We start from the raw sequence: 23242 nt of genomic DNA, 5'->3' as shown, positions 1-23242 counted from the left end.
ATATGCTTCACATGTTAACTGAGGGTCCAAAGCGACTGTGGGGTAAAGGTCAATTCTGCTCAATCGCTAAGGACTTCTGTGAAAGTGTGTGAGCTGTAGTCGGTCAGGACATTCCGCCGAATGATGATGATGAAGATGATGATGGTGATGACTCAGCTTTTGTATTAGTTGAAAACAGGGTGGTACTGTAGAGTCGAAAAGATAATGTGGTGAACCGCGTCTCGGAGGCGACTACTGAGGTGTTGGGCAATCAAGCTCCAACCGAGGACCGCTTTGTTCTCTGCTTACAGTGAGAGGTGCATAGTATTATGTCTTTTACTGGTTTATTGCTGGCGCAAAAAAATGTAGGGGTATACCCAAGCACTGCTGGGACAGAGCAAGGCTACGTTGCCGTCACAGGCCAGGCAGTTTTCAAGATTCCATTGCACAAATATTCCACTGAAAGAAACATTTGGACATGAACTACCTTGACAAGTCTAAAGCGGAATGTCATGAGCATTGTGTAGTCTTAACGAACTTTCTACAGTAAGGAAAATTCAGAAGTGTGTTGTCGATAGAAAAAGTGATAATCTGAAACACGCATCATTGGATGTTCACAAGATGGGCTCTCTTTGACTTCCAGTTTTACTCACATCTCCGTGCACAGCTTCAAATAGACGATGCAGTCTATACAGTGCCAAAATGTTAGACCAAGATATTATTTACATCAGTACACATTTTACTTTTCTAACCCACAAACATAGAATTTCTATCAGAGGGTGGAAAACTTTCGCCTTAAATTCGTTCGTTGATGGTTTTATTGATACCCTTCGACGCGCGTTTGTTGTAGGGCTGTTTGTATTTGCCTATGCACAAATTGCTAGAAATCTTATTACAATACAGAGAGGTGGCATTTTGTCATCGGGAGATAACTGTGACCTTGTTTTAATAATTTCAGAAGAAACTAAATTATCTTTGTTTGCTGCCAACTTCTATAGTATCTTACGTCTAATGATGGTCTATTTCAATCGTACCAAGTCTCCGTAAAATAAAAAGGTGATTTAAAGAATTATTTATTCATTAAAATGAATTTCTTTTTTGTTACACCATCCCAGGACTGATAACTATTCGATTTTGTTCCCTGCCCTCTTCAGTATCTGTACGTACTTTCCTCTGCGCTGCAGAATGTCTAAACAGATGCCTCTTATTTGTTTCAGAACTAGAACGGGTGACCAGCGGAGCGCGACCTCTGTCAGCCAACGGCAGCGCAACCACAAACAACCGAAACAACAACGAGGAACGTCGATTCGCTGACATCATCAAAGAGAAACCAATCAAAGTTACCGTCCGCGTGCTGGTACCAGTTAAGGAGCATCCCAAGGTACTGACAACGGCTCAAAGTAATCAGTGACAAGCCAAAGGCAACCACTATGCCCGTTTCTTGAGCTTACATCTCTTAAAAGTGCAATTCCGTACCTGTTTTGAATAACAGCTCAAGTATTTGACGTGTATGTTTGTTACGATCTTTTATTTCTTTTGCGATACGGACACTTATTTGAACTTTATCCGAATGTATGTGAATTTTAAAGAGACTGGCACAGCGGGTTGAGAGAGTTACTACTGCATATACCTCAGTAGTAGTGATCTGTCTACACTGCATTTGTGACTAAAGCGGAGTGACCGTTACTAGACAGGAGTTACCATGAAGAGATTAATGTGTTTTTAGTTTTGAACAAGTCCTGGTTCTTGAACGCGCTGGTCGGAGATCTGTGCGGCATATTTTTATGAGCGTATGCTTCATTTTACATTGTTCATTTGTAATGAAAAGTATTTTTATTTCGATATTCCCCCATAACAGTTGACACTGGCATGCATGTCATTTCAGTAACCGACAATGTAGCCCGCATCTCGTGGTCGTGCGGTAGCGTTCTCGCTTCCCACGCCCGGGTTCCCGGGTTCGATTCCCGGCGCGGTCAGGGATTTTCTCTGCCTCGTGATGGCTGGGTGTTGTGTGCTGTACTTAGGTTAGTTAGGTTTAAGTAGTTCTAAGTTCTAGGGGACTTATGACCACAGAAGTTGAGTCCCATAGTGCTCAGAGCCATTTGAACCATTTTTGACAATGTATGGAACGAACAGTTCCGACTCGACTGTATTTTTTTCATATGTACCTCAGTGGTTGATATCCGTAGAGTTCCAGAATGAAATTTTCACTCTGCAGCGGAGTGTGCGCTGATATGAAAATTCGTGGCGGATTAAAAACTGTGTGCCGGACCGAGACTCGAACTCGAAGGCAAAGGTCCCGAGTTCGAATCTCGGTCCGGCACACGATTTTAATCCGCCAGGAAGTTTCATCTGTAGAGCTCCTCTGTGAAAAACTCGGCTATTTACCGGAATCACACTTACAGCGGTTAATTCTTAACTATGGTCGTCGTTTACCCTGTGGTGATGTCGTGTTATCTGTGTAAAATGCTGTCATCCTTACATTACTCTGGGTATTTATGCCATAGTAATTATTTTAGATGTTAGTTTTTGATGTCGTTGAAGAACCACAGCCGTCATAAACTGCTGTTTTCAAAAGTCTTGATCACGACGAATTATTTCTTTTTAATTGTGAGAACCATTTTCAGTCTACAAGACTATCTTCAGAGCAAATGCTGTTAACTGTATACAGTAGTGTACAACGTGTGACAAAACTTATTCATCTAAAAACTAAGATAAAAACAACTTAGTTAAAAACTGAAATGATGTTTTACCAGACAAAGTGAGGCGCCGATACACGGAGCAGCTGTGAGTACCAACTCTTACCTGTCACCGACTGCTAACTACAAAGGGCGGTCAAAAAGTTTTCGTTCGAACGCAGTACAGTCTAGAATCTGTACGGCAAGCAAGTAATATCGCCTTGAGCAATGGCCCAATCATCCCACTGTTGCACGATGCTGAAGATACTCCTTTGAAAACACAGCCGGCCGGGGTGGTCGAGCGGTTCTAGGCGCCACAGTCTGGTACTGCGCTACCGCTGTGCTCGCTGGTTCGAATCCTGCCTCGGGCATGGATGTGTGTGATGTTCTTAGGTTAGTTAGGTTTAAGTAGTTCTAAGTTCTAGGGGACTGATGACCTCAGAAGTTAAGTCCCATAGTGCTCAGAGCCATTTGAACCATTTTGCTGCGTCAAAAAGTCCGTTCAGAGCCTTTCTTAAGGAACTGACGACGCGATAATCGCATGGGGAGGGATTATGACTTTAGGGCGGATTTTCGACTGTCCCCCACTTAAGTTGGCGTGACTTCTGCGTTATGACGTATGCACTAAGGCAACGTACGTTACCATGAACTTGGCGTGCCATTCCATAACTTCATGTTCCGATGGATGTCTACCGATGTTTGTACTTCAGCAGCAAAGAAAAGAATAACAGTACATTGGTCCCGTTTTTACTCTTTCGGTAATAAGGTCGTTGTAGTTCACGCATCCACACTGACCGCATGCACTTCGGAAAGACAGGAATGCCTTATTAATCCCTTTCCTACATATCGATGCTTCTGTATCTGCATCGGAGTTGCACTACGTCCACATATGCTGCAGGAACGCCCTCAAACTGGAAGTTTTTGATCGCCCTTTATAGTCATCGAAGGTCAGACGTTATAAATAGGCAGCTCCGTCCAACGTTCTCCAGTTGTTCCATAGTAAATGCGATTGTAGTTCGCAAATAGCGAGTGCGCAAACAGAAAAAAAAGCTTTTATATGAATTTCTCTAATTTTACTTTTGTCGGTAAATGTATTATCACATAGAATTTATCACGCAGTTTTATTGTGGATGGGTTTTAAGCTTTGAACGTCATCTACAGTTACGGATGTTGATGCTATACGTGTCACGTTTACATGCGCTGCAATTTTTGAGAGACGTTTATCGTATATCGGAAACCGTTTTAGCTGTCGTTTTCACAAGACAGGATTAAATCGATTTTACTAGCTCAATGACATGCCAGTTTACCAAATGTCAGTTGTTTTACACAAGAGTAATTGTAAACCAGTTGTTCAGATTAAGCGTCAGCGCGATGAAGTAAGGTTATTTGAACGTTCGTAATGTTATTAATGAAGATAAAATATATGATGTTGCGATTTTAAAGTTATCTTAAGGAGAAGGGAACAGAAAATTGTTCAAGATGATGTATTTAAAAGTCTTACCCATGCGGATTAATACTAACTGCACTGTTTTATTATACCCACGTAGATAATGCGCATTAAGAGGGAAAAATTTAATACGGTCATTAGTGAAATCTTATTAAGTAGCGACATTTTGGAGACTCCGAATGGCTAGAACAGTTCGTAACGATTTAAGACACTTTTTAATCCTGTGTACAGAGTTAGCAATGATTCATCGTCAACCACTTATTGTATACGAGAGTTTTGCCACTGAAAGCGAGAGTGGATAGAACACTTTACGAAATAGCCAACTACACAAAATTAAACGTGGTTGTCATACTGCTTTAGTAATTATCTCAAAAAAAACCTAATATACAAAAATCTATGAATAAGACAGGTTTGGAAATTACAGAATAACCCTCCCGTACGCCTAAAATAAATCGGGCAGCCGTAAGCTGAAACCTCTTTGGATAGGTAAAACTAAAAGCCTCAGATGTTCCAAGTATGTAAAAATTTCATCGTTACAACTCATTACAAGCATTCGAAGGATTCTTGGGTGACCTGCCACATTTTCACTAACTGGTTTCAAGAAGACTTTGTTAAGTCAGCTCTACTATTCCTTGATCACACTGTCCAGCTGATCCATCTGCTGATGTATTGCAGTCAGTAGATGGAAAAACAAAAATTTTCTTTGCCCAAAAACAGGATAGCATTAATTCAGCTTCTTTATCAGAGCATCATACGAGCTTTTAAAATTCACTATCGCCGTAAACTGATCAGTCAAGTAGTAAATTCCGAAAGGAAATGGAAATGTTCTTGAAATCTGTAAATCTGAAGAGTGTTGCACATCCAGTAGCCCAGGCGTGGCATTTCATCGTCCCAACCACTATTAGGAATTACTGGCCCAAGTGTTCCATTGAAGAAAATCCAACAAACGACAGCTGTAGCAACACAGTTTTCAACAGCAGTGACAATCATTGTGCATGTGAGTTCTGCAGTGCAATATCGGCCTTGAAGACTTGAACTGTTGGACAGCTGTTGACAACGAAGAACCGATTTCGGGGGTATAGAAGACTATGACATTATGATTATTGTTAGAAGTGAGTAGTGAAGCAGTCGAGGATGACGATAAGGAAGCTGAAGAAGGAAGTTTAGGTGATATTCACAGTACAAGTGAAATACTCCGTAATATGAGTAATGCTTTTATGGGAATGGAGCGACAAAATGACTGAACCGACTGAGTTGTAGCACCTGATGAGCATAAAACAATAGGCACTAAAGGAACTACGTGATATGATCCGTCAAAGAAAGTAGTCGACTAACGATGTACTGTAGCTTGCAGAAGGCGTTGAAAATTATCGTACAGTATTTGATAGGTGTACCTCGTAGACGGCATTGAAACTGGTATTATTATTTGGTCGACATTTGAATGTAGTTTTTGTTTACTTCCTATATCCTATTTGGTAAGTTTCTGAAATGTTTTGCCTCTGTTGTTGTTGTGGTCTTCAGTCCTGAGCTCTCCATGCTACTCTATCCTGTGCAAGCTTCTTCATCTCCCAGTACCTACTGCAACCTACATCCTTCTGAATCTGCTTAGTGTATTCATCTCTTGGTCTCCCTCTACGATTTTTACCCTCCACGCTGCCCTCCAATGCTAAATTTGTGATCCCTTGACGCCTCAAAACATGTCCTACCAACCGATCCCTTCTTCTAGTCAAGTTGTGCCACAAACTTCTCTTCTCCCCAATCCTATTCAATACCTCCTCATTAGTTACGTGATCTACCCACCTTATCTTCAGCATTCTTCTGTAGCACCACATTTCCAAAGCTTCTATTCTCTTCTTGTACAAACTAGTTATCGTCCATGTTTCACTTCCATACATGGCTACACTCCATACAAATACTTTCAGAAACGACTTCCTGACACTTAAATCTATACTCGACGTTAACAAATTTCTCTTCTTCAGAAACGATTTCCTTGCCATTGCCAGTCTACATTTTATATCCTCTCTACTTCGACCATCATCAGTTATTTTACTCCCTAAATAGCAAAACTCCTTTACTACTTTAAGTGTCTCATTTCCTAATGTAATTCCCTCAGCATCACCCGATTTAATTTGACTACATTCCATTATCCTCGTTTTGCTTTTGTTGATGTTCATCTTATATCCTCCTTTCAAGACACTGTCCATTCCGCTCAACTGCTTTTCCAAGTCCTTTGCTGTCTCTGACAGAATTACAATCTCATCGGCGAACCTCAAAGTTTTTACTTCTTCTCCACGAATTTTAATACCTACTCCGAATTTTTCTTTTGTTTCCTTTACTGCTTGCTAAATATACAGATTTTGCCTCTAATGATCTTTAAATTTAAGTACAGTATAATACCGTGTATACAACATTGTGTTATGTGTTCTCTATACGTTGACTCCCGATACCTTGTATTTACGCTAAACGCGGCAGTAAAGCATGCCACCCCGACTATTCTGTTGTATCGGACTTCTAACCTTAAAATATAAACATGCGTAATTGTCTCGTTGTTCGTGTATAAATGTTTGTCAGCAGTGACGGCCACATAGAAATCATGGCTCCACAGTTCCGTAGCTCCGAGACGAGAAAAACAAAAGGCTGCACATCATCACTAAAGGGAAGTATCGGGTCATCATCTGTTTTAGGCAGCTTTTGGAACAATTGCAACTGTTTGAGACCAATCCAGATGACTTTTTTAGCCGTCTGGAATTCGAAAGAGACAGCTGCAACATTTCCGTTGCCACCAAAAACGACTTACCACACGGTACTCCTCTTTAGTAACGATGTGCTCCGCTTTGTTTTGCATCGTCTACGATTTACGACACTGTGGCGCGATGATTTCTATGTGTACCGGCACTGCTCAGAAGTATGTGCACATAAACGGGAAGATAATCACCCAAGATTATTTTTTCGAAGGTAGCAATTAAAAGTTCACAACTACTGCTCCTAACCTCGATTTAATTTGCAGCAGAGGTTCCTGCGGGCGTGCTGCCTCGTGCTGTAGCAGCAGGCATTGTCCACGGTTTTAGAGGAGGACCACTTTACTAAATTGAGGGAGGTGGATCTGATGTCTAGTTTTGCATTGCCTGAGATGTAAACGCCACTACAGCTGCTGTGACTGACCGTGAATATTGGCTGTTAGCATAACGAGAACTCAGAGCGTATTAATTGTTGTGTCTTCCAAATCAAGCACTAGTTCCACATGCTTCGCGTCTATGGCTGGTGTGTTTCACTTATATTGACTGCTCCTGCATTTCATTGCTGATGGAAGCGACGATATTCTGGAATAAATTGTAAGTAGTATGCACAATTCCTTAGTTTTTATTACCCTGAACTGAAACAAACTAACACTGGGTTGCCAGTCTCTCATGAAATTCTAAACAATTTAAGAAATTTGTGAAAAAATGTAGACATATGCCTGCAAACTAATAAATTTTATCACTACTCTTCGTACAATTTCAAGGCCGAGTTTCAAACGGCATTTAAATATCATTCACTGACGAGAAATGAAAGTTAATGAAAAGAGCTACATTGATAGTACACGATATAAATCGACACTAAATAGATAAAACCTCTCAACAAGGACGTGAGTCGGTAATTTTAGTTACTTCACGATACTTAATTCCTGCACTAGGTTTAAATGTATGATCCACAACCTGCACATAAATAATGTTGTGTGCAAGATACAAGCTCTCGTTATTTCACCTGTACCGTATCCTCCCCTTCCAACGGAAGAGGCAACAGATGCATCATAGTATAAAATTTGAAATTGAAACACAGTTAAAGAACTAAAGCCAAAAAAATTGCTCCTGGATATTGTGCTGGAAAACTGGACAATTGATCCGATTGTTAGATGATAAAACAATAAAAATTCATATGAGCTCGTCAATTGTATGTATGAAACAAAAAAGATTCCCGAATATTTCCCAACTCAGGCCCTTTGCTTATACATAAAAGCTGTCTCATCAACCAAGCACAAAAGCTTTCGTACATTACTTGTATGTTAAGCCACAATATATCAACAAACTTAATCAAAATCTTACAGATGATCGATTGGGATTCAGGAAGGATAGTGGAAACAGGAAGAAAAAACTTGCTTAAGGACACTATTTAAAAAAAATTACAAGTAATATACCATCGATTCTAGGCGTTGTTGATGTAGGAAAGTATTTTGACGAAGTTCACTGATCTAAAATTATGAAAAAAATGTAAGTCATTTTACACGAACGAGACAGCAATTTTCAAGACAGAGAGGTACTGAGGATGTGATAAATAAATGTATGCTGATAGATTACGTTTACAAGGGGAATATAATAACAAATGCAAAGATTTCCATATCATATACCTGTATTTTGCAAATATGAGCACAATTTCCAAAAGACCACAGAAGGAAGGAATATTAAGAGTTCAACGTCCCGTCGACATCGAGGTAATTAGAGCTGGAGCACATACTCGTAATGTTTCAAGGGTGGGTCGTGCCCTTCCAAAGGATCGTATAAGAAATTAACAACATTTTTCAGAAATAAACATACTATGAAAGTAAATGAGAAGAATAATGAAATCCTTGTAATTAGTATAATGCCAGTTGCACAAGCGATAATGTAGACGGAGAGGCTCTGAAATAAGTAGCTGGCTTTAAATTTATAGATGACAAAATAGTCGAGGATGGTAGATCTTGTTGGGACAATAAACGTAGAAGAAGAAAAGGGATGTACTAACTACAATCAATATTAGCTTCAACGCTACGGCACAGTATGTGAAAATTTGCCCTTTATGTCTGAGAGAAAAAGGATAGTGTGGAGTCAGAACAAAAAAAAAACTTTTAGGAGATTGAAGTTTGGTATTAGAGAAAAGTCCTTGAGATTTCACGCCAGAACGACTAATGAATAAGTGTTCAGTGATACAGGAGAGAAACAGTCATTGTAGACATCTGTGAAGAAACGTTTGGACACCTGTATAAGCATTGTCATTATAGAGAGAAAATCACGGCAGGAAAGATGCCGTGGCAGAATGCGTGAGGAAGACCAAGGCTTCAGTACATGAAACAGATAACACAGGATCTAAATGTAACAAGGTGCAGTGATCTAAAGAAACGTGTGGAATATAATGAGAAATGGAGTGCGCGATGTGCTGCCGATGAACCTACGAACTGACTAAAACAGTAGCAAATGAACCTCTTCTTCTTTTACAACCTGTGGTCTTCTTCTGCAGAATTGGGTAACGTTAGTTAGTAGTGAATATGGAACTATATGAGGGAATCTTTCAAACCAGTAAAGCATTTGCGATGTTTTGATAAAGAGGACAAGTTATGATTACATCAGATCTTCCCGGTTTATAGAAGGAATTAAGGTAAATAGACGAAAAAGTTAGACTGGAAAAAGAATGATTCACGCATTATGACTTTTTTATGGCTGAGTCAGTGCTCCGTCTCAACATCGCCGGGACCCTGCACGCAAACCCTCTCTATTTTCCATAGATGGTCCAGGCAGCAGCCTCTCGCCACTGAAATGAAACTCATGTGCAGCATTCCAGTATAATGACTGTCTGTACCAGAAATTTGCAGAAATAGAGAGAATAGGTAGTAAGTTTCTGATAAAATGTGGTTGCCAGTGCCGAAAGTGTGTTTCGGCTCAAGCCATCCTAATTTGAATACGAAAATTCGTTAAACGAAAATGGATGGTGAAATTTAGCTGTCGTTAGTACTACCTAGTAGTCAGAGAGCATCTAATAGAGTTCTGCAACGCTCAGTGTTTGACCGCTCACGGCTCGCCTGTTGAAGGGGGGACCGAGCAGCTCGTGTCCGGTCCCATACGGCTCGGCTCGGTCACGTACTCGCCCCATGTCTGTTGTCCGGATTCCGGACACGCGGATAACCGAGCATGACCAGTCACCGCTGACGTTTCACCTCGCCTCACCCCGGCTCGCTGCACTGTACTGTACAAATCCAACGCCTCTCTCTCTCTCTCTCTCTCTCTCTCTCTCTCTCTCTCTCTCTCACACACACACACACATACACACACACACACACACACACACACACACAAACACAGTGTATTTATCTCTCTCTCTCTCTTTTAATACAAAAGTAACATTTCCAAGAACGGGTACGTGAGTCAGCTAAATTCATAAAGCATCTGGAAAGTAAAATGATATTTCAATACAATCGCGGATAGAAGACGAGTCTCATTTCCAAACGAAAAGATATATTTTTCCTTTCATTTATAAGAAACATTAAATAAGTGCTTTCCCTGTAATCTAGAAGACAACCATCTTCATAAAGAAAGCATACAAAGAACATTAAACATTTACAGACGTAAGTAACTTGTCATACTTTTCAATTGTTTGCAACATAAACAAAATTATAGTTATTGTTGATTAGCAGTAAATCACTAACGCGTTCCGGATTTGATTGGCTGCGGCAATTTGTTACTAACATGCCGGCTTTACTAAAGCACCTTTCACTAGGTGCGCTTGTTGCTGGGATACATAAAATACGTCTTGCATCTGCAGCCAAATCTGGCAGATCTGTTTCATGTCTGCTCCACCACTTTAAGATGTCATCATCATCTCCGGGTTGCATTTAAATGTACAGATCTACTTCAAAAATGGTTCAAATGGCCCTGAGCACTATGGGACTCAACATCTTAGGTCATAAGTCCCCTAAAACTTAGAACTACTTAAACATAACTAACCTAAGGACATCACACACACCCATGCCCGAGGCAGGATTCGAACCTGCGACCGTAGCAGTCCCTCGGTTCCGGACTGCAGCGCCAGAACCGCTAGACCACCGCGGCCGGCACAGATCTACTTCATCTGCTGCGGATGATCTGTTGTTCCTCCATTTCTTGAAACGATCTCTCTTCCTGGGTGGTGATGACACAGTACTTGAAGGATCTATGATAATAAATAAAAGAGACAAGTAATACAGAACTGATATGGAAAGCATCGAAACGTTCCCGTAAGAGACCGATGACCTCGCTGTTTGGTCTCTCCCCCTAAACAACCAGACCCCCGTCCCCACAAAAACGAGATGTTTTACGTTAATGAAATATTATACGAGTTACAACATTCCCGCTTCTCTATAATACACTTTCCACTAACTATGCAAAAACGATTATGTTAATGATTGCATGTTGTACCTGCGTACGTAGCACACATTGTCGCACATTGCTAAGAATTTCTTGCTTTTCACTTATTTCAAGCATATTAAGATCACGGAAGGACGGCCAAAGAAACGATCTTTGTGAGGTTTCCTGCAAATGTGTTTCTTTAGATGAGTGGTTCCCGACTGGAAAGACAATAAAGTGGAGCAGTTTATGCACGATACGTACCCAGTAGACGCACTGTTTTCATCTACAACCAACAGAAATGTACTCCATACTTGGCTTTTTAGACCTTCCCTTTTCTTTAATGTGTTAACATTGGTTTCAATCTTACGTCTTACTACACTGGCTTCCTCGCGCTGCTTGATTACAGAGACAGAGACACCACAAATGAGAAGCCGGTACTGGCTGCAGTGTCTCACGGATAATAACACGTGTAATGTGTTTGAAGTTACGTGCTACGTATTCGGTCACGGCTTCTATGCTCGGTCACAAGAACTAGTGCGGGCAGCCTATCCAGTTAGGGTGTGCTCGCCCCACCTCGTATTTTGTGCTCGCTTACTCGGTCATGCAGGACTCTAGCATCTAACTTCTTGGTCCATACACGAGCTGTAAACAGATTTTCCTTACGTGACTCAGATAGACGACTGACAAATGTAGTAGCCCACTCCTTTAAAAGACGAATGTCTCAGTGCAGTGTGAGCTAGTCGGACATTCACGAATGCACGTTTTTTTTCCAAGGAAAATACTGCTTTGTGTATTGTGTATTAAACTGGGGACCTAGAAAGGACAGCGATGATTCGTCCTGCCGTAGCCCTCAGTGGCTCAAACAACCCCCAATAAGCCACAGCACACAGCAGTCCACCCATCCCACCGCCACCCCACACCGAACCCAGGGTTATTCTGCGATTCGGCCGTAGAGGCAAAGGTGGAAAAATGGCCCCCTGCTGGTATTATGGGCCCCCTACATATTTGGAAGTACAGGCCACGAATTCTAGCGGAGAGCACATGAACTACTGAAACTAGTTGCCAAACTTCACGGTACAGTGCGAAGACGTAGTAGCTGTCATGGTTTGTGAGTAGTTGTGCTGTGAATTTTTTCGCTGTCATCAAAAGTTTGAAAGGTTAGTGTTTACTTGAATAAAACTCAAATTTCTAACTTGTTATTAGTAGAACTAAGGTAAGGTACGTATTTGGCTTGCTGTTGGGATACCGTTTTACGTTAATTAAGGTCGGTTGCGAACCAAACTAACCGTAGGCAAGATCGTTTTTCCCAAGATGGCGAGGGTGGATATATGGGCCCCTTTTGCTGCTGGTATTATGGGCCCCGTAAAATCAATCAGATTTTATGGGACCATTTACAAATATTGCTACACTTTATGTTTCAGATGCCTCGAACACATCTTGTACCCCCAAAAAAATCGAAACGGCAATCGTGGGACAAAGCAAATATGGCAAATGCTATTGTAGCTATTAAAGAGAAAAAAATGGGGTTGAAAAAAGCGGTTAAAGTGTACTCTGTCCCTCGTTCTGCGCTCCAAAGGCTTTCCACCGGATTTACAACAGGGACTTGAGGACGAACTGGTTAAATATCTTCTCATTATGGAATCCAAATTCTACAGCCTTACCAGACATGACGTCAGGCGCATGGCCTACCAGCTTTGCACAAGAAATAAAAAGTTGGTGTTTCTGTCCCTGATGTTGACGACGCTGTATGTCTATTTCTTGAAGAGATTTTTTCAAAGGACACAAAAGGTGAACTTTGGGTCCAGTGTATAGCCTGTGAGATGTGGGCTCAAAACGAATGCGCTGGATGCGAAAAAGATGCTTATGTGTGACTATTGTAAATAGGCTAGGCGTAGGCTGTGAAAATCATCCCACCAGTAGACTAATTAACAATGTTCAGAGTGAATCTTTCTTTCATTATACAGAAAAATTAAATAAAATTATATTTTTAAAATGTTTGTTTCTTTTTATTTCAAACTACCTAGGGGCCCATATTACCAGCACAAATTCTTGACGCAACAAAATGCAGAATATCAGGAAAAAAATAAAATTTTGTTTTAAATATTAAAAAGTTGTACCAAAACATGTCGTAACTATTGCAGGACATACTAGAGAAATGTTTTATGTTAATTTCAGGTGATTACACTAAAAATAAAAGGTGTTATATAAAAAAACAGAGTGGGGGCCCATTTATCCACCTTTACCTCTATTTGAACACCCCCCCCCCCTCCCCCGAAAACGTCTCATACCAGACGAGTGTAACCCCAAATGTTTGCGTGGTAGAGTATTTAAGGTGCACGCATACGTCGAAACAGTGTTTGAGCATCGATTACCAACCTAGTGTAACTGAGGCGGAATAAGGGGAAACAGCCTGCATTCGCTGAGATAGATGGAAAACCGCCTTGAAAACAATCCACAGGCTGGCTGCCCTGGGGACTGGGTGTTCGTGTTGCCCCCATCATTTCATCATCATCATGATTCGTGATGGTGACTAGATTGGACTGTGTAAAAAATTCAACAGTGGAAAAATTGGGACATTTGCGGGAGCTGATGTCCGCGCAGTTGAGCGCCCCACAAACCAGTCATCATCATCATCATCATCACCATCATCACAGACTGGCCGGCACATTGGACGTCGACAGTAATCCGCCTGGCGGATTCGTGCCAGGGACTGGCACATCTTCCCACTCGGGAAGCAGCGCGTTAGACTGCGCGGCTAGCCGGGTGGGCAAATACAGGTACAACAATACTTCTCTCATCTAACTGAATCGAAATGCAAAGGACAATAATCTGTCGGAATAATTATATTTGAGATATGTTTGTCAGGAATGAAACTGAAATTACAAGGCGAATTTGGATTTAGAACACTTGTGACGTTTTTAACCTAAAAATCATGTCAGGCCTCAGACAATCAGAAAATTCCTTATTGATTTTAATGGATAGCCTCCGTGCTGCATTTACACCATCTGACGAGTGTTGTGTAAAGCGTCATCTCCGTTCTTGCAGTCTTCCATATTCTCGATTTCATCAGTGGGGCTTCTGTGTTTATTTCACTTATCCCCGTTTAGAAGATAATATCAATGTTTTTGTCTTCTGTCAGCGTTCTTTCGTGAGCCGCAATTTCAGTTTGAAACAGATTCTTATCCGTTGCCTCCTATTTCGAGTAAATAGTGGTTGCCTATAAAGAAAAGGAAGTGTGCCGTGACTGACACGAGGGCTTAACAGACAAATTTACGTGAGCTGCAGATCGTCAACGGCAGATAAGTTTTGTGGTAATCCTCAAAACATGGGCGTTAGGCAGGAATAGAATTTCCCGAGAATTATGGGTTGGTTGGTTGTGTCTGTGACGATTGCTGAAAGCGGCAGTAACTGCGGGTGCTACCAGCTGTGTTTACGTGCGCCCACGATCTGATAACTGGTCCCGAGAGCTGTTGCACAGGCAGAACAGTTTATTTCTCACGCTTCGTAGAAGCGACGGGTCCAGCACGTTTCAGTCTGGAGGCGAAATCATTCCTCGCAAATAGGGTCATAGAGATAAAATACGTCCGATACTTTAAGTTCAAAACGAGTTCGTTGTTTCCCCTACGAAATTTCTCTTCAAACAAACTTCAGTTTATAACACTCCGAAACAACGCTGAATATAAGAATATAACTCTAATAGACGGAGCGTTCTTCGATTCTTGTGAAATGCCACTCCAGCGGAAATCTGGCTAGTAATGTCAATATTGACCTCACGTCAAACTCCAACCTTCTGTTACCGTCTATCCGTTATAGTAGATGTTTCTCTCAGATTACGAGGGGCTCGATGGAAGAGCTATTTTTCTTGGGTCGAAATTTATCACAAGATAGTAATAAAAGTTCGATAAGACTAACTACCTATTAAAAACAAAAAGATGAGACAGAAACGCGGTATCGAAGATACGATGGTGACCTGGTTACATGTAAGACAGGGTTTTACGTCCCTAATCTTCCCAGTTTAGTACCTGGATTCGTAACAGGGGTCTTCCGGACCCAGGAACTTTCTAAAAATTGTTCAAATGGCTCTGAGCATTATGGGACTTAACATCTGAGGTCATCAGTCCCCTAGAACTTAGAACTACTTAAACCTAACTAACCTAGAGACATCACACACATCCATGCCCGAGGAAGGGTTCGAACCTGCGACCGTAGAGATCGCGCGGTTCCAGACTGAAGCGCCTAGAACCGCTCGTCCACAGCGGCCGGCCCTAGTAATTACAGAACTAGTTCGAACTGTCGCTTTTAGTTGTTTGGTATTTCGTAGTACCTGTGAAGGGAGGACACTGTTTGCAACTGGATCCATTGTCGCTAGAAATGAGGTTCAAACCTCCGTGAAGGCATTCTCGCTATACCTTTCCCTATTACTTCTAAGTCATTTCAGACAAATACATAGCTGTTTCTTTCAACAGCGTCACTGTCCATTTTCGCACCTTCTTCCAACCCAGCCACTTTTTCCGCCTGTAATGAAGTGTGTATGAACTGGCCGTTAAATAAGGACAGTGCTTTCGTGGAAAAATCTGCAAAACCGCAAATAAAACCTTTTCGATGCCCTGGCATATGCGGAGATAGTAGATGAATTGACGCCATATGTTAAGAGGCTAAAATAACTGAGACTTCCTTCCAGCCGTGTAAAAAGTTGGGTATATCACAAGTGCTTCATGCACTACAATTGAATGATTGTAAGCAAACGTCCTTATTTCTAGAAAATACTGTATTCAGCTGTCGAACAATAACTTAACATTGGAGTTCCATCTCTAGCCGTCTGAATCGAATATGGTTGGAGATTTGTCGTTCACAAATGCAACATGACCTCTTATGAAATTTTATTACATTCTGTCGGTACAATATGGGCTCTGGTTCTCAGACGCGTGGAGTATTTCCCCGTATGCGTGGCGCTGGAACTCTCTCTCTGCAGCGGAGTGCACTCCCGTTCCGGTGATATTTTCCATTCGCAGGAGTAATGGTGCCGGTGATATCTTACGCGGCGATCTGAAGTTGAATTATGGAACCGCGAGAGCATCCATTACGTCAAATGGGAAAGTGCCCACGACTGATCGCGTTGCTACTTTCGCTCGCATGCGATAGTGGAAATGCATGCAGAATGCTCCTCTCCACCTCGAATGTTGTCAGGTGTTGTTTTCCATTTTCCCACATGTCATCTGCTGAAATATACCGCACTGTTTTCCGCTCACATTCACCTTTACAACTGGCTTCTGCTGCCGTTTCAAACTGCAATTGCACGTTTTCTCTCTACAGGATCACTAGGAAGATTACATCCAATATTCTGTCAACACTCGTACCCTTAGTTTGATTCTGCATTTTTTTCCATATCCATAGGATATCTGAATGTTTAAGCTCTTTGTGCACTTGAATTACAACATTTACATCTTTACAAGTACCAGATTTAATAGCATCTGTACGGAAACAAGAAAGAATATAGCCCTAAAAAGAAATAATAAGACGAAACGATACATACAACAGGAAAGTGCCTACTGTTAACTCATCTTCGCCCAGGCCAAATTGATAAAGATAGGAACTTCAAATTAGGAGGGGGTGTTGATCTTATACTGGAAGTGGCGCGAAAGAACGTATTTTTCGAAATCCCACCTCTGAGGAATGAAATAGGGGACGAAATTTTTTTGAAAATATGTCGCTATTAAGGCAGATTTGAAGCTATATGTATGAAAATTGGTATTTGTTTTCCCGGTTAGAAATAAATAAATACGTGTTTCAATATTTTTGGAAATTTAATCTTAAGTAGGTGAAATAGTGGATGAAGTTTTTTGAAGATAAATCACTGTTAAAGATCTGCTAAAGCATTTTTAAAGCTATATCAAGGTATTTGACTTGACTTAGTATTTGACTTCTGAGTTACAAATATAAAAATCTGTTGATCATTGGTCTTGGAAATTCAACTCATAAGGGTTGAAATAGGGGATGAAATGTTATTATGAAAATATTTCATTACGAAAGCATTTTTGAAAGTACATCCTTGAAAATTTGTATTTGGCTCCTCTGTTGGAAATAATAAAAATACGTGTTCCAGTGTTTTTTTGGTAAATCTATCCCTAACGTGGGGAAATTTTTTTTATAAAATACTTCATATATTAAAGTATACTTGAAACTAAATATATAAGAATTGGTATTTCACATCTAAATGAACATGCTTTACGGCATGAAAGTTTTTATGAAAATATGACTGCTGGCCGCTGTGGCCGAGCGGTTCTAGGCGCTTCAGTCCGGAACCGCGGTGCTGCTACGGTCGCAGGTTTGAATCCTGCCTCGGGCATGGATGTTTGTAATGTCCTTAGGTTAGTCAGGTTTAAGTAGTTCTAGGGGACTGATAACCTCAGATGTTAAGTCCCATAGTGCTTAGAGCCATTTGAAGCATTTGAAAATATCACCACAAGAACCCAAAGACAAATTTAGCAAAGGTCTCCAATTCCAGTTACCAGAATTGTTTTTTGGCCAGAAATACATCCGGAAAAGACCATGCTTCTACGGCCTTAATTAGCCTGAAAAGTATAAAAGATGTTTGAATTAGTGAACAACGTAAAAATTCGATTAAAGAGAAACAAAAGAATCTGTGCAGAGCACACTGTCTAGGCGAGCGACGAAGCGGGTTCTAAAATCAATGGCTCTGAGCACTATGGGACTTAACATCTGAGGTCATGAGTCCCCTAGAACTTAGAACTAATTAAACCTAACTAACCTAAGGACATCACCCGAGGCAGGATTCGAACCTGCGACCATAGCAGTCGCGCGGTTCGGGACTGTAGCGCCTAGAACCGCACGGCCACCGCAGCCTGCAGTTTAAATTCAGCCCAAGATTTTTTTCATCCATCCGGGGGTTCTAAGCTAGTGTTTACTAATTACATAAAAATTGAAGAAGCTGATAACGAAGGCATCGAAGAAGTTGCTCATATTTGTGTTCAGGGTAATTGAAACCAACTACTGGAGAAATAAAGTCGCAGAAATAAAGAGGAAAGTAAACGACACTTTTATGAAGATCCCCGTTATTCCGAAGAATCCTTGTCATGAGTTTTCTTTCGTCGTTTTTGGCACAGGCTACTGTTCCGACTTGGGTCTCGTTTCAGTCGTAAAGCTGTTAACCTACTTGTCACCCACAGCAACAGATAGGAATATATATGCCAATAGTTTATTTCTAAAACCACCCACGCTTTCTTTTTGACTTTCACCTTTAGCTTTGTTTATCAACCGACAGAGGGTTCAGTTCTCCCAGAAGAGGAAATGGCGCTTGGAGTTTAACGTTCCGTCGGCGACGAAATCATTATAGACTTAGAACAAACTATGTTTGCTATAAGGATAGGGAAGGACCTCCCAAAAGAACCTTCCCAGAATTCGCATTAAATGATTTACGGGAATCTCAGAAAACCTGAATTTGGATAATTAGACAGGGTTTTCAACTGATTTACTCCAGAATGTGAATCAAGTGTCGTAACACCGCGCCACCTCCCTCGTCTGCACCTCTCGAGGGCACGGCAGTCGACGCGACGATGGTGCAGGCCTCTGTAAGGACATCCCAACTAATGGTTGCCGTGATTTTCCTAAATCGAATAAGGCAAAAGCTGGGGTGGTTACGTTGAATAGGACACGGCTGTCTATATATTTCACCCTTCCTCAATACGAACTTGTGCTCTATCTCTAATCATGTCTTCGTCGACACGATGTTTTAAACCTGTACCGACCTGAGAATCATTTCCCTTCGAGATGAACAGACCAAAAAAAAAAATAGGAATTTATGTTTCCTTTGTAATCAAGTTGATACATCTGGGTGAAAACAAAAACACTACTATACAGTAAGGTGAAAAAAAGGTGGCGAGAGTATCACGTAGGCAGAGTATAAAAGGGCAGTGCATTGGAGCAGCTGTGATTTGTACACAGGCGATTCATAGGTATAGGTATCCGATGTGATTACGACTGCACAACGGGAATGAAAAGACTTTGAACGCGGAATAGTAATTGGAGATATACCCATAGGATATTCTATTTTGATTTTAGTTAGGGAATTCCATATTCCACAATGTCAAGAGTATGCCGAGAGTATCAAATTTCAGGCAGTACCTCTCACCACGTACAACGCAGTGATCGACGGCCTTCACTTAACGACCGAGAGCAGGAGCGTGTGCGTAGCGTTGTCAGTGCTAAGAAACAAACAACACTTCGTGAAATAACCGCAGAAATCAATGTGGGACTTACTACGAACGTATCCTTTAGGACAGTGTGGCGAAATTTGGCGTTAATGGGCTATTGCTGCAGACGACAGACAAGAGCTCCTATGCTGATAGTACGACACCGCCTGCAGCGCCACTCCTAGGCTTGTGACCACATCGTTTGGACCTCAGAGCCCTGGAGAACCAGATTTCATTTGGTAAAATGTAAATGTCATGTGACTACGGCCTCCCGTGGGATGACCGTACGCCGGGTGCAAGTCTTTTGAGTTGACGCCACTTCGGCGACCTGCCCATGTATAGGGATGAAATGATGATGATTAGGACAACACAACACCCAGTCCCTGAGCGGAGAAAATCTCCGACCCATCCAGGAATCGAACCCGGGCGCTTAGGATTGACATTCTGCCTCGCTGACCACTTTTTTTTCCCATTTTGTTCGTTTTCGTTCGTTGTATCTGCTCGGGGCGGACGTCGCAAGACACCCGTTACAGTACGTCGTTGATCAATCAACTCAGTTCTTTTTATTGTAGAGGGCAGCTAACACCACTCAGCTACCGGGTTCGGACATTTCATTTGGGAAGAACTGATGATAGGGTTCTACATCTACATCTACATCTACATCCATACTCCGCATGCCACCTGACGGTTTGTGGCGGAGGATACCCTGAGTACCTCTATCGGTTCTCCCTTCTATTCCAGTCTCGTATTGTTCGTGGAAAGAAGGATTGTCGGTATGCTTCTGTGTGGGCTCTAATCCCTCTGATTTTGTCCTCATGGTCTCTTCGCGAGATATACACTCCTGGAAATGGAAAAAAGAACACATTGACACCGGTGTGTCAGACCCACCATACTTGCTCCGGACACTGCGAGAGGGCTGTACAAGCAATGATCACACGCACGGCACAGCGGACACACCAGGAACCGCGGTGTTGGCCGTCGAATGGCGCTAGCTGCGCAGCATTTGTGCACCGCCGCCGTCAGTGTCAGCCAGTTTGCCGTGGCATACGGAGCTCCATCGCAGTCTTTAACACTGGTAGCATGCCGCGACAGCGTGGACGTGAACCGTATGTGCAGTTGACGGACTTTGAGCGAGGGCGTATAGTGGGCATGCGGGAGGCCGGGTGGACGTACCGCCGAATTGCTCAACACGTGGGGCGTGAGGTCTCCACAGTACATCGATGTTGTCGCCAGTGGTCGGCGGAAGGTGCACGTGCCCGTCGACCTGGGACCGGACCGCAACGACGCACGGATGCACGCCAAGACCGTAGGATCCTACGCAGTGCCGTAGGGGACCGCACCGCCACTTCCCAGCAAATTAGGGACACTGTTGCTCCTGGGGTATCGGCGAGGACCATTCGCAACCGTCTCCATGAAGCTGGGCTACGGTCCCGCACACCGTTAGGCCGTCTTCCGCTCACACCCCAACATCGTGCAGCCCGCCTCCAGTGGTGTCGCGACAGGCGTGAATGGAGGGACGAATGGAGACGTGTCGTCTTCAGAGATGAGAGTCGCTTCTGCCTTGGTGCCAATGATGGTCGTATGCGTGTTTGGCGCCGTGCAGGTGAGCGCCACAATCAGGACTGCATACGACCGAGGCACACAGGGCCAACACCCGGCATCATGGTGTGGGGAGCGATCTCCTACACTGGCCGTACACCACTGGTGATCGTCGAGGGGGCACTGAATAGTGCACGGTACATCCAAACCGTCATCGAACCCATCGTTCTACCATTCCTAGACCGGCAAGGGAACTTGCTGTTCCAACAGGACAATGCACGTCCGCATGTATCCCGTGCCACCCAACGTGCTCTAGAAGGTGTAAGTCAACTACCCTGGCCAGCAAGATCTCCGGATCTGTCCCCCATTGAGCATGTTTGGGATTGGATGAAGCGTCGTCTCACGCGGTCTGCACGTCCAGCACGAACGCTGGTCCAACTGAGGCGCCAGGTGGAAATGGCATGGCAAGCCGTTCCACAGGACTACATCCAGCATCTCTACGATCGTCTCCATGGGAGAATAGCAGCCTGCATTGCTGCGAAATGTGGATATACACTGTACTAGTGCCGACATTGTGCATGCTCTGTTGCCTGTGTCTATGTGCCTGTGGTTCTGTCAGTGTGATCATGTGATGTATCTGACCCCAGGAATGTGTCAATAAAGTTTCCCCTTCCTGGGACAATGAATTCACGGTGTTCTTATTTCAATTTCCAGGAGTGTAAGTAGGAGGGAGGAATATACTACTTGACTCTTCGGTGAAGGTATGTTCTCGAAACTTTAACAAAAGCCCGTACCGAGCTACTGAGCGTCTCTCCTGCAGAGTCTTCCACTGGAGTTTATCTATCATCTCCGTAACGCTTTCGCGATTATTAAATGATCCTGTAACGAAGCGCGCTGCTCTCCGTTGGATCTTCTCTATCTCTTCTATAATCCTAGCTGGTACGGATCCCACACTGTTGAGCAGTATTCAAGCAGTGGGCGAACAAGTGTACTGCAACCTACTTCCTTTGTTTTCGGATTGCATTTCCTTAGGATTCTTCCAATGAATCTCAGTCTGGCATCTGCTTTACCGACGATCAACTTTACCTGATCATTCCATTTTAAATCACTCCTAATGCGTACTCCCAGATAATTTATGGAATTAACTGCTTCCAGTTCCTGACCTGCTATTTTGTAGTTAAATGATAAGGGAACTATCTTTCTATGTATTCGCAGCACATTACACTTGTCTACATTGAGATTCAATTGCCATTCCCTGCACCATGCGTCTATTCGCTGCAGATCCTTCTGCATTTCAGTACAATTTTCCATTGTTACAACCTCTCGATACACCACAGCATCATCTGCAAAAAGCCTCAGTGAACTTCCGATGTCATCCACAAGGTCATTTATGTATATTGTGAATAGCAACGGTCCTATGACACTCCCCTGCGGCACACCTGAAATCACACTTACTTCGGAAGACTTCTCTCCATTGAGAATGACATGCTGCGTTCTGTTATCTAGGAACTCTTCAGTCCAATCACACAATTGGTCTGATAGTCCATATGCTCTAACTTTGTTCATTAAACGACTGTGGGGAACTGTATCGAACGCCTTGCGGAATTCAAGAAACACGGCATCTACCTGTGAACCCGTGTCTATGGCTCTCTGAGTCTCGTGGACGAATAGCGCGAGCTGGGTTTCACACGACCGTCTTTTTCGAAACCATGCTGATTCCTACAGAGTAGATTTCTAGTCTCCAGAAAAATCATTATAGTCGCCATACTCGAGTATGGTGACAGACCCCACAAAGCTATGGACCCAAGTAGTCAACAAGGCGCTGTGCCAGTGATGGTGGCTTCATGAGAGACTGCGTCCTCTGGACCAAATGAACTGATCATTGTACGAGGGCAGTTCAATAAGTAATGCAACACATTTTTTTCTGAAACAGGGGTTGTTTTATTCAGCATTGAAATACACCAGGTTATTCCCCAATCTTTTAGCTACACAACACTATTTTTCAACGTATTCTCCATTCAATGCTACGGCCTTACGCCACCTTGAAATGAGGGCCTGTATGCCTGCACGGTACCATTCCACTGGTCGATGTCGGAGCCAACGTCGTACTGCATCAATAACTTCTTCATCATCCGCGTAGTGCCTCCCACGGATTGCGTCCTATATTGGGCCAAACATATGGAAATCCGACGGTGCGAGATCGGGGCTGTAGGGTGCATGAGGAAGAACAGTCCACTGAAGTTTTGTGAGCTCCTCTCGGGTGCGAAGACTTGTGTG

The 23242-nt window shown here is 42.7% G+C and overlaps 1 protein-coding gene across 1 annotated transcript in view; it reads left to right on the top strand.

Annotated features, from left to right (window-relative positions):
- The first annotated feature begins 681 nt into the window (after positions 1-681).
- Positions 682-23242, top strand: part of LOC126195480 (KH domain-containing, RNA-binding, signal transduction-associated protein 2-like) — a 380097-nt gene continuing 357536 nt past the window's right edge. Inside the window, exons 1-2 of the mRNA XM_049934110.1 lie at positions 682-709; positions 1197-1360. Coding sequence (XP_049790067.1) covers positions 682-709; positions 1197-1360 — 192 coding nt within the window. The remainder of the gene's footprint in view (positions 710-1196; positions 1361-23242) is intronic.

The sequence above is a fragment of the Schistocerca nitens genome, chromosome 7 (assembly GCF_023898315.1).
Source record: "Schistocerca nitens isolate TAMUIC-IGC-003100 chromosome 7, iqSchNite1.1, whole genome shotgun sequence".
NCBI classification, from domain to species: Eukaryota; Metazoa; Arthropoda; class Insecta; order Orthoptera; family Acrididae; genus Schistocerca; species Schistocerca nitens.
This window is presented reverse-complemented; position numbering and strand designations above follow the sequence as displayed.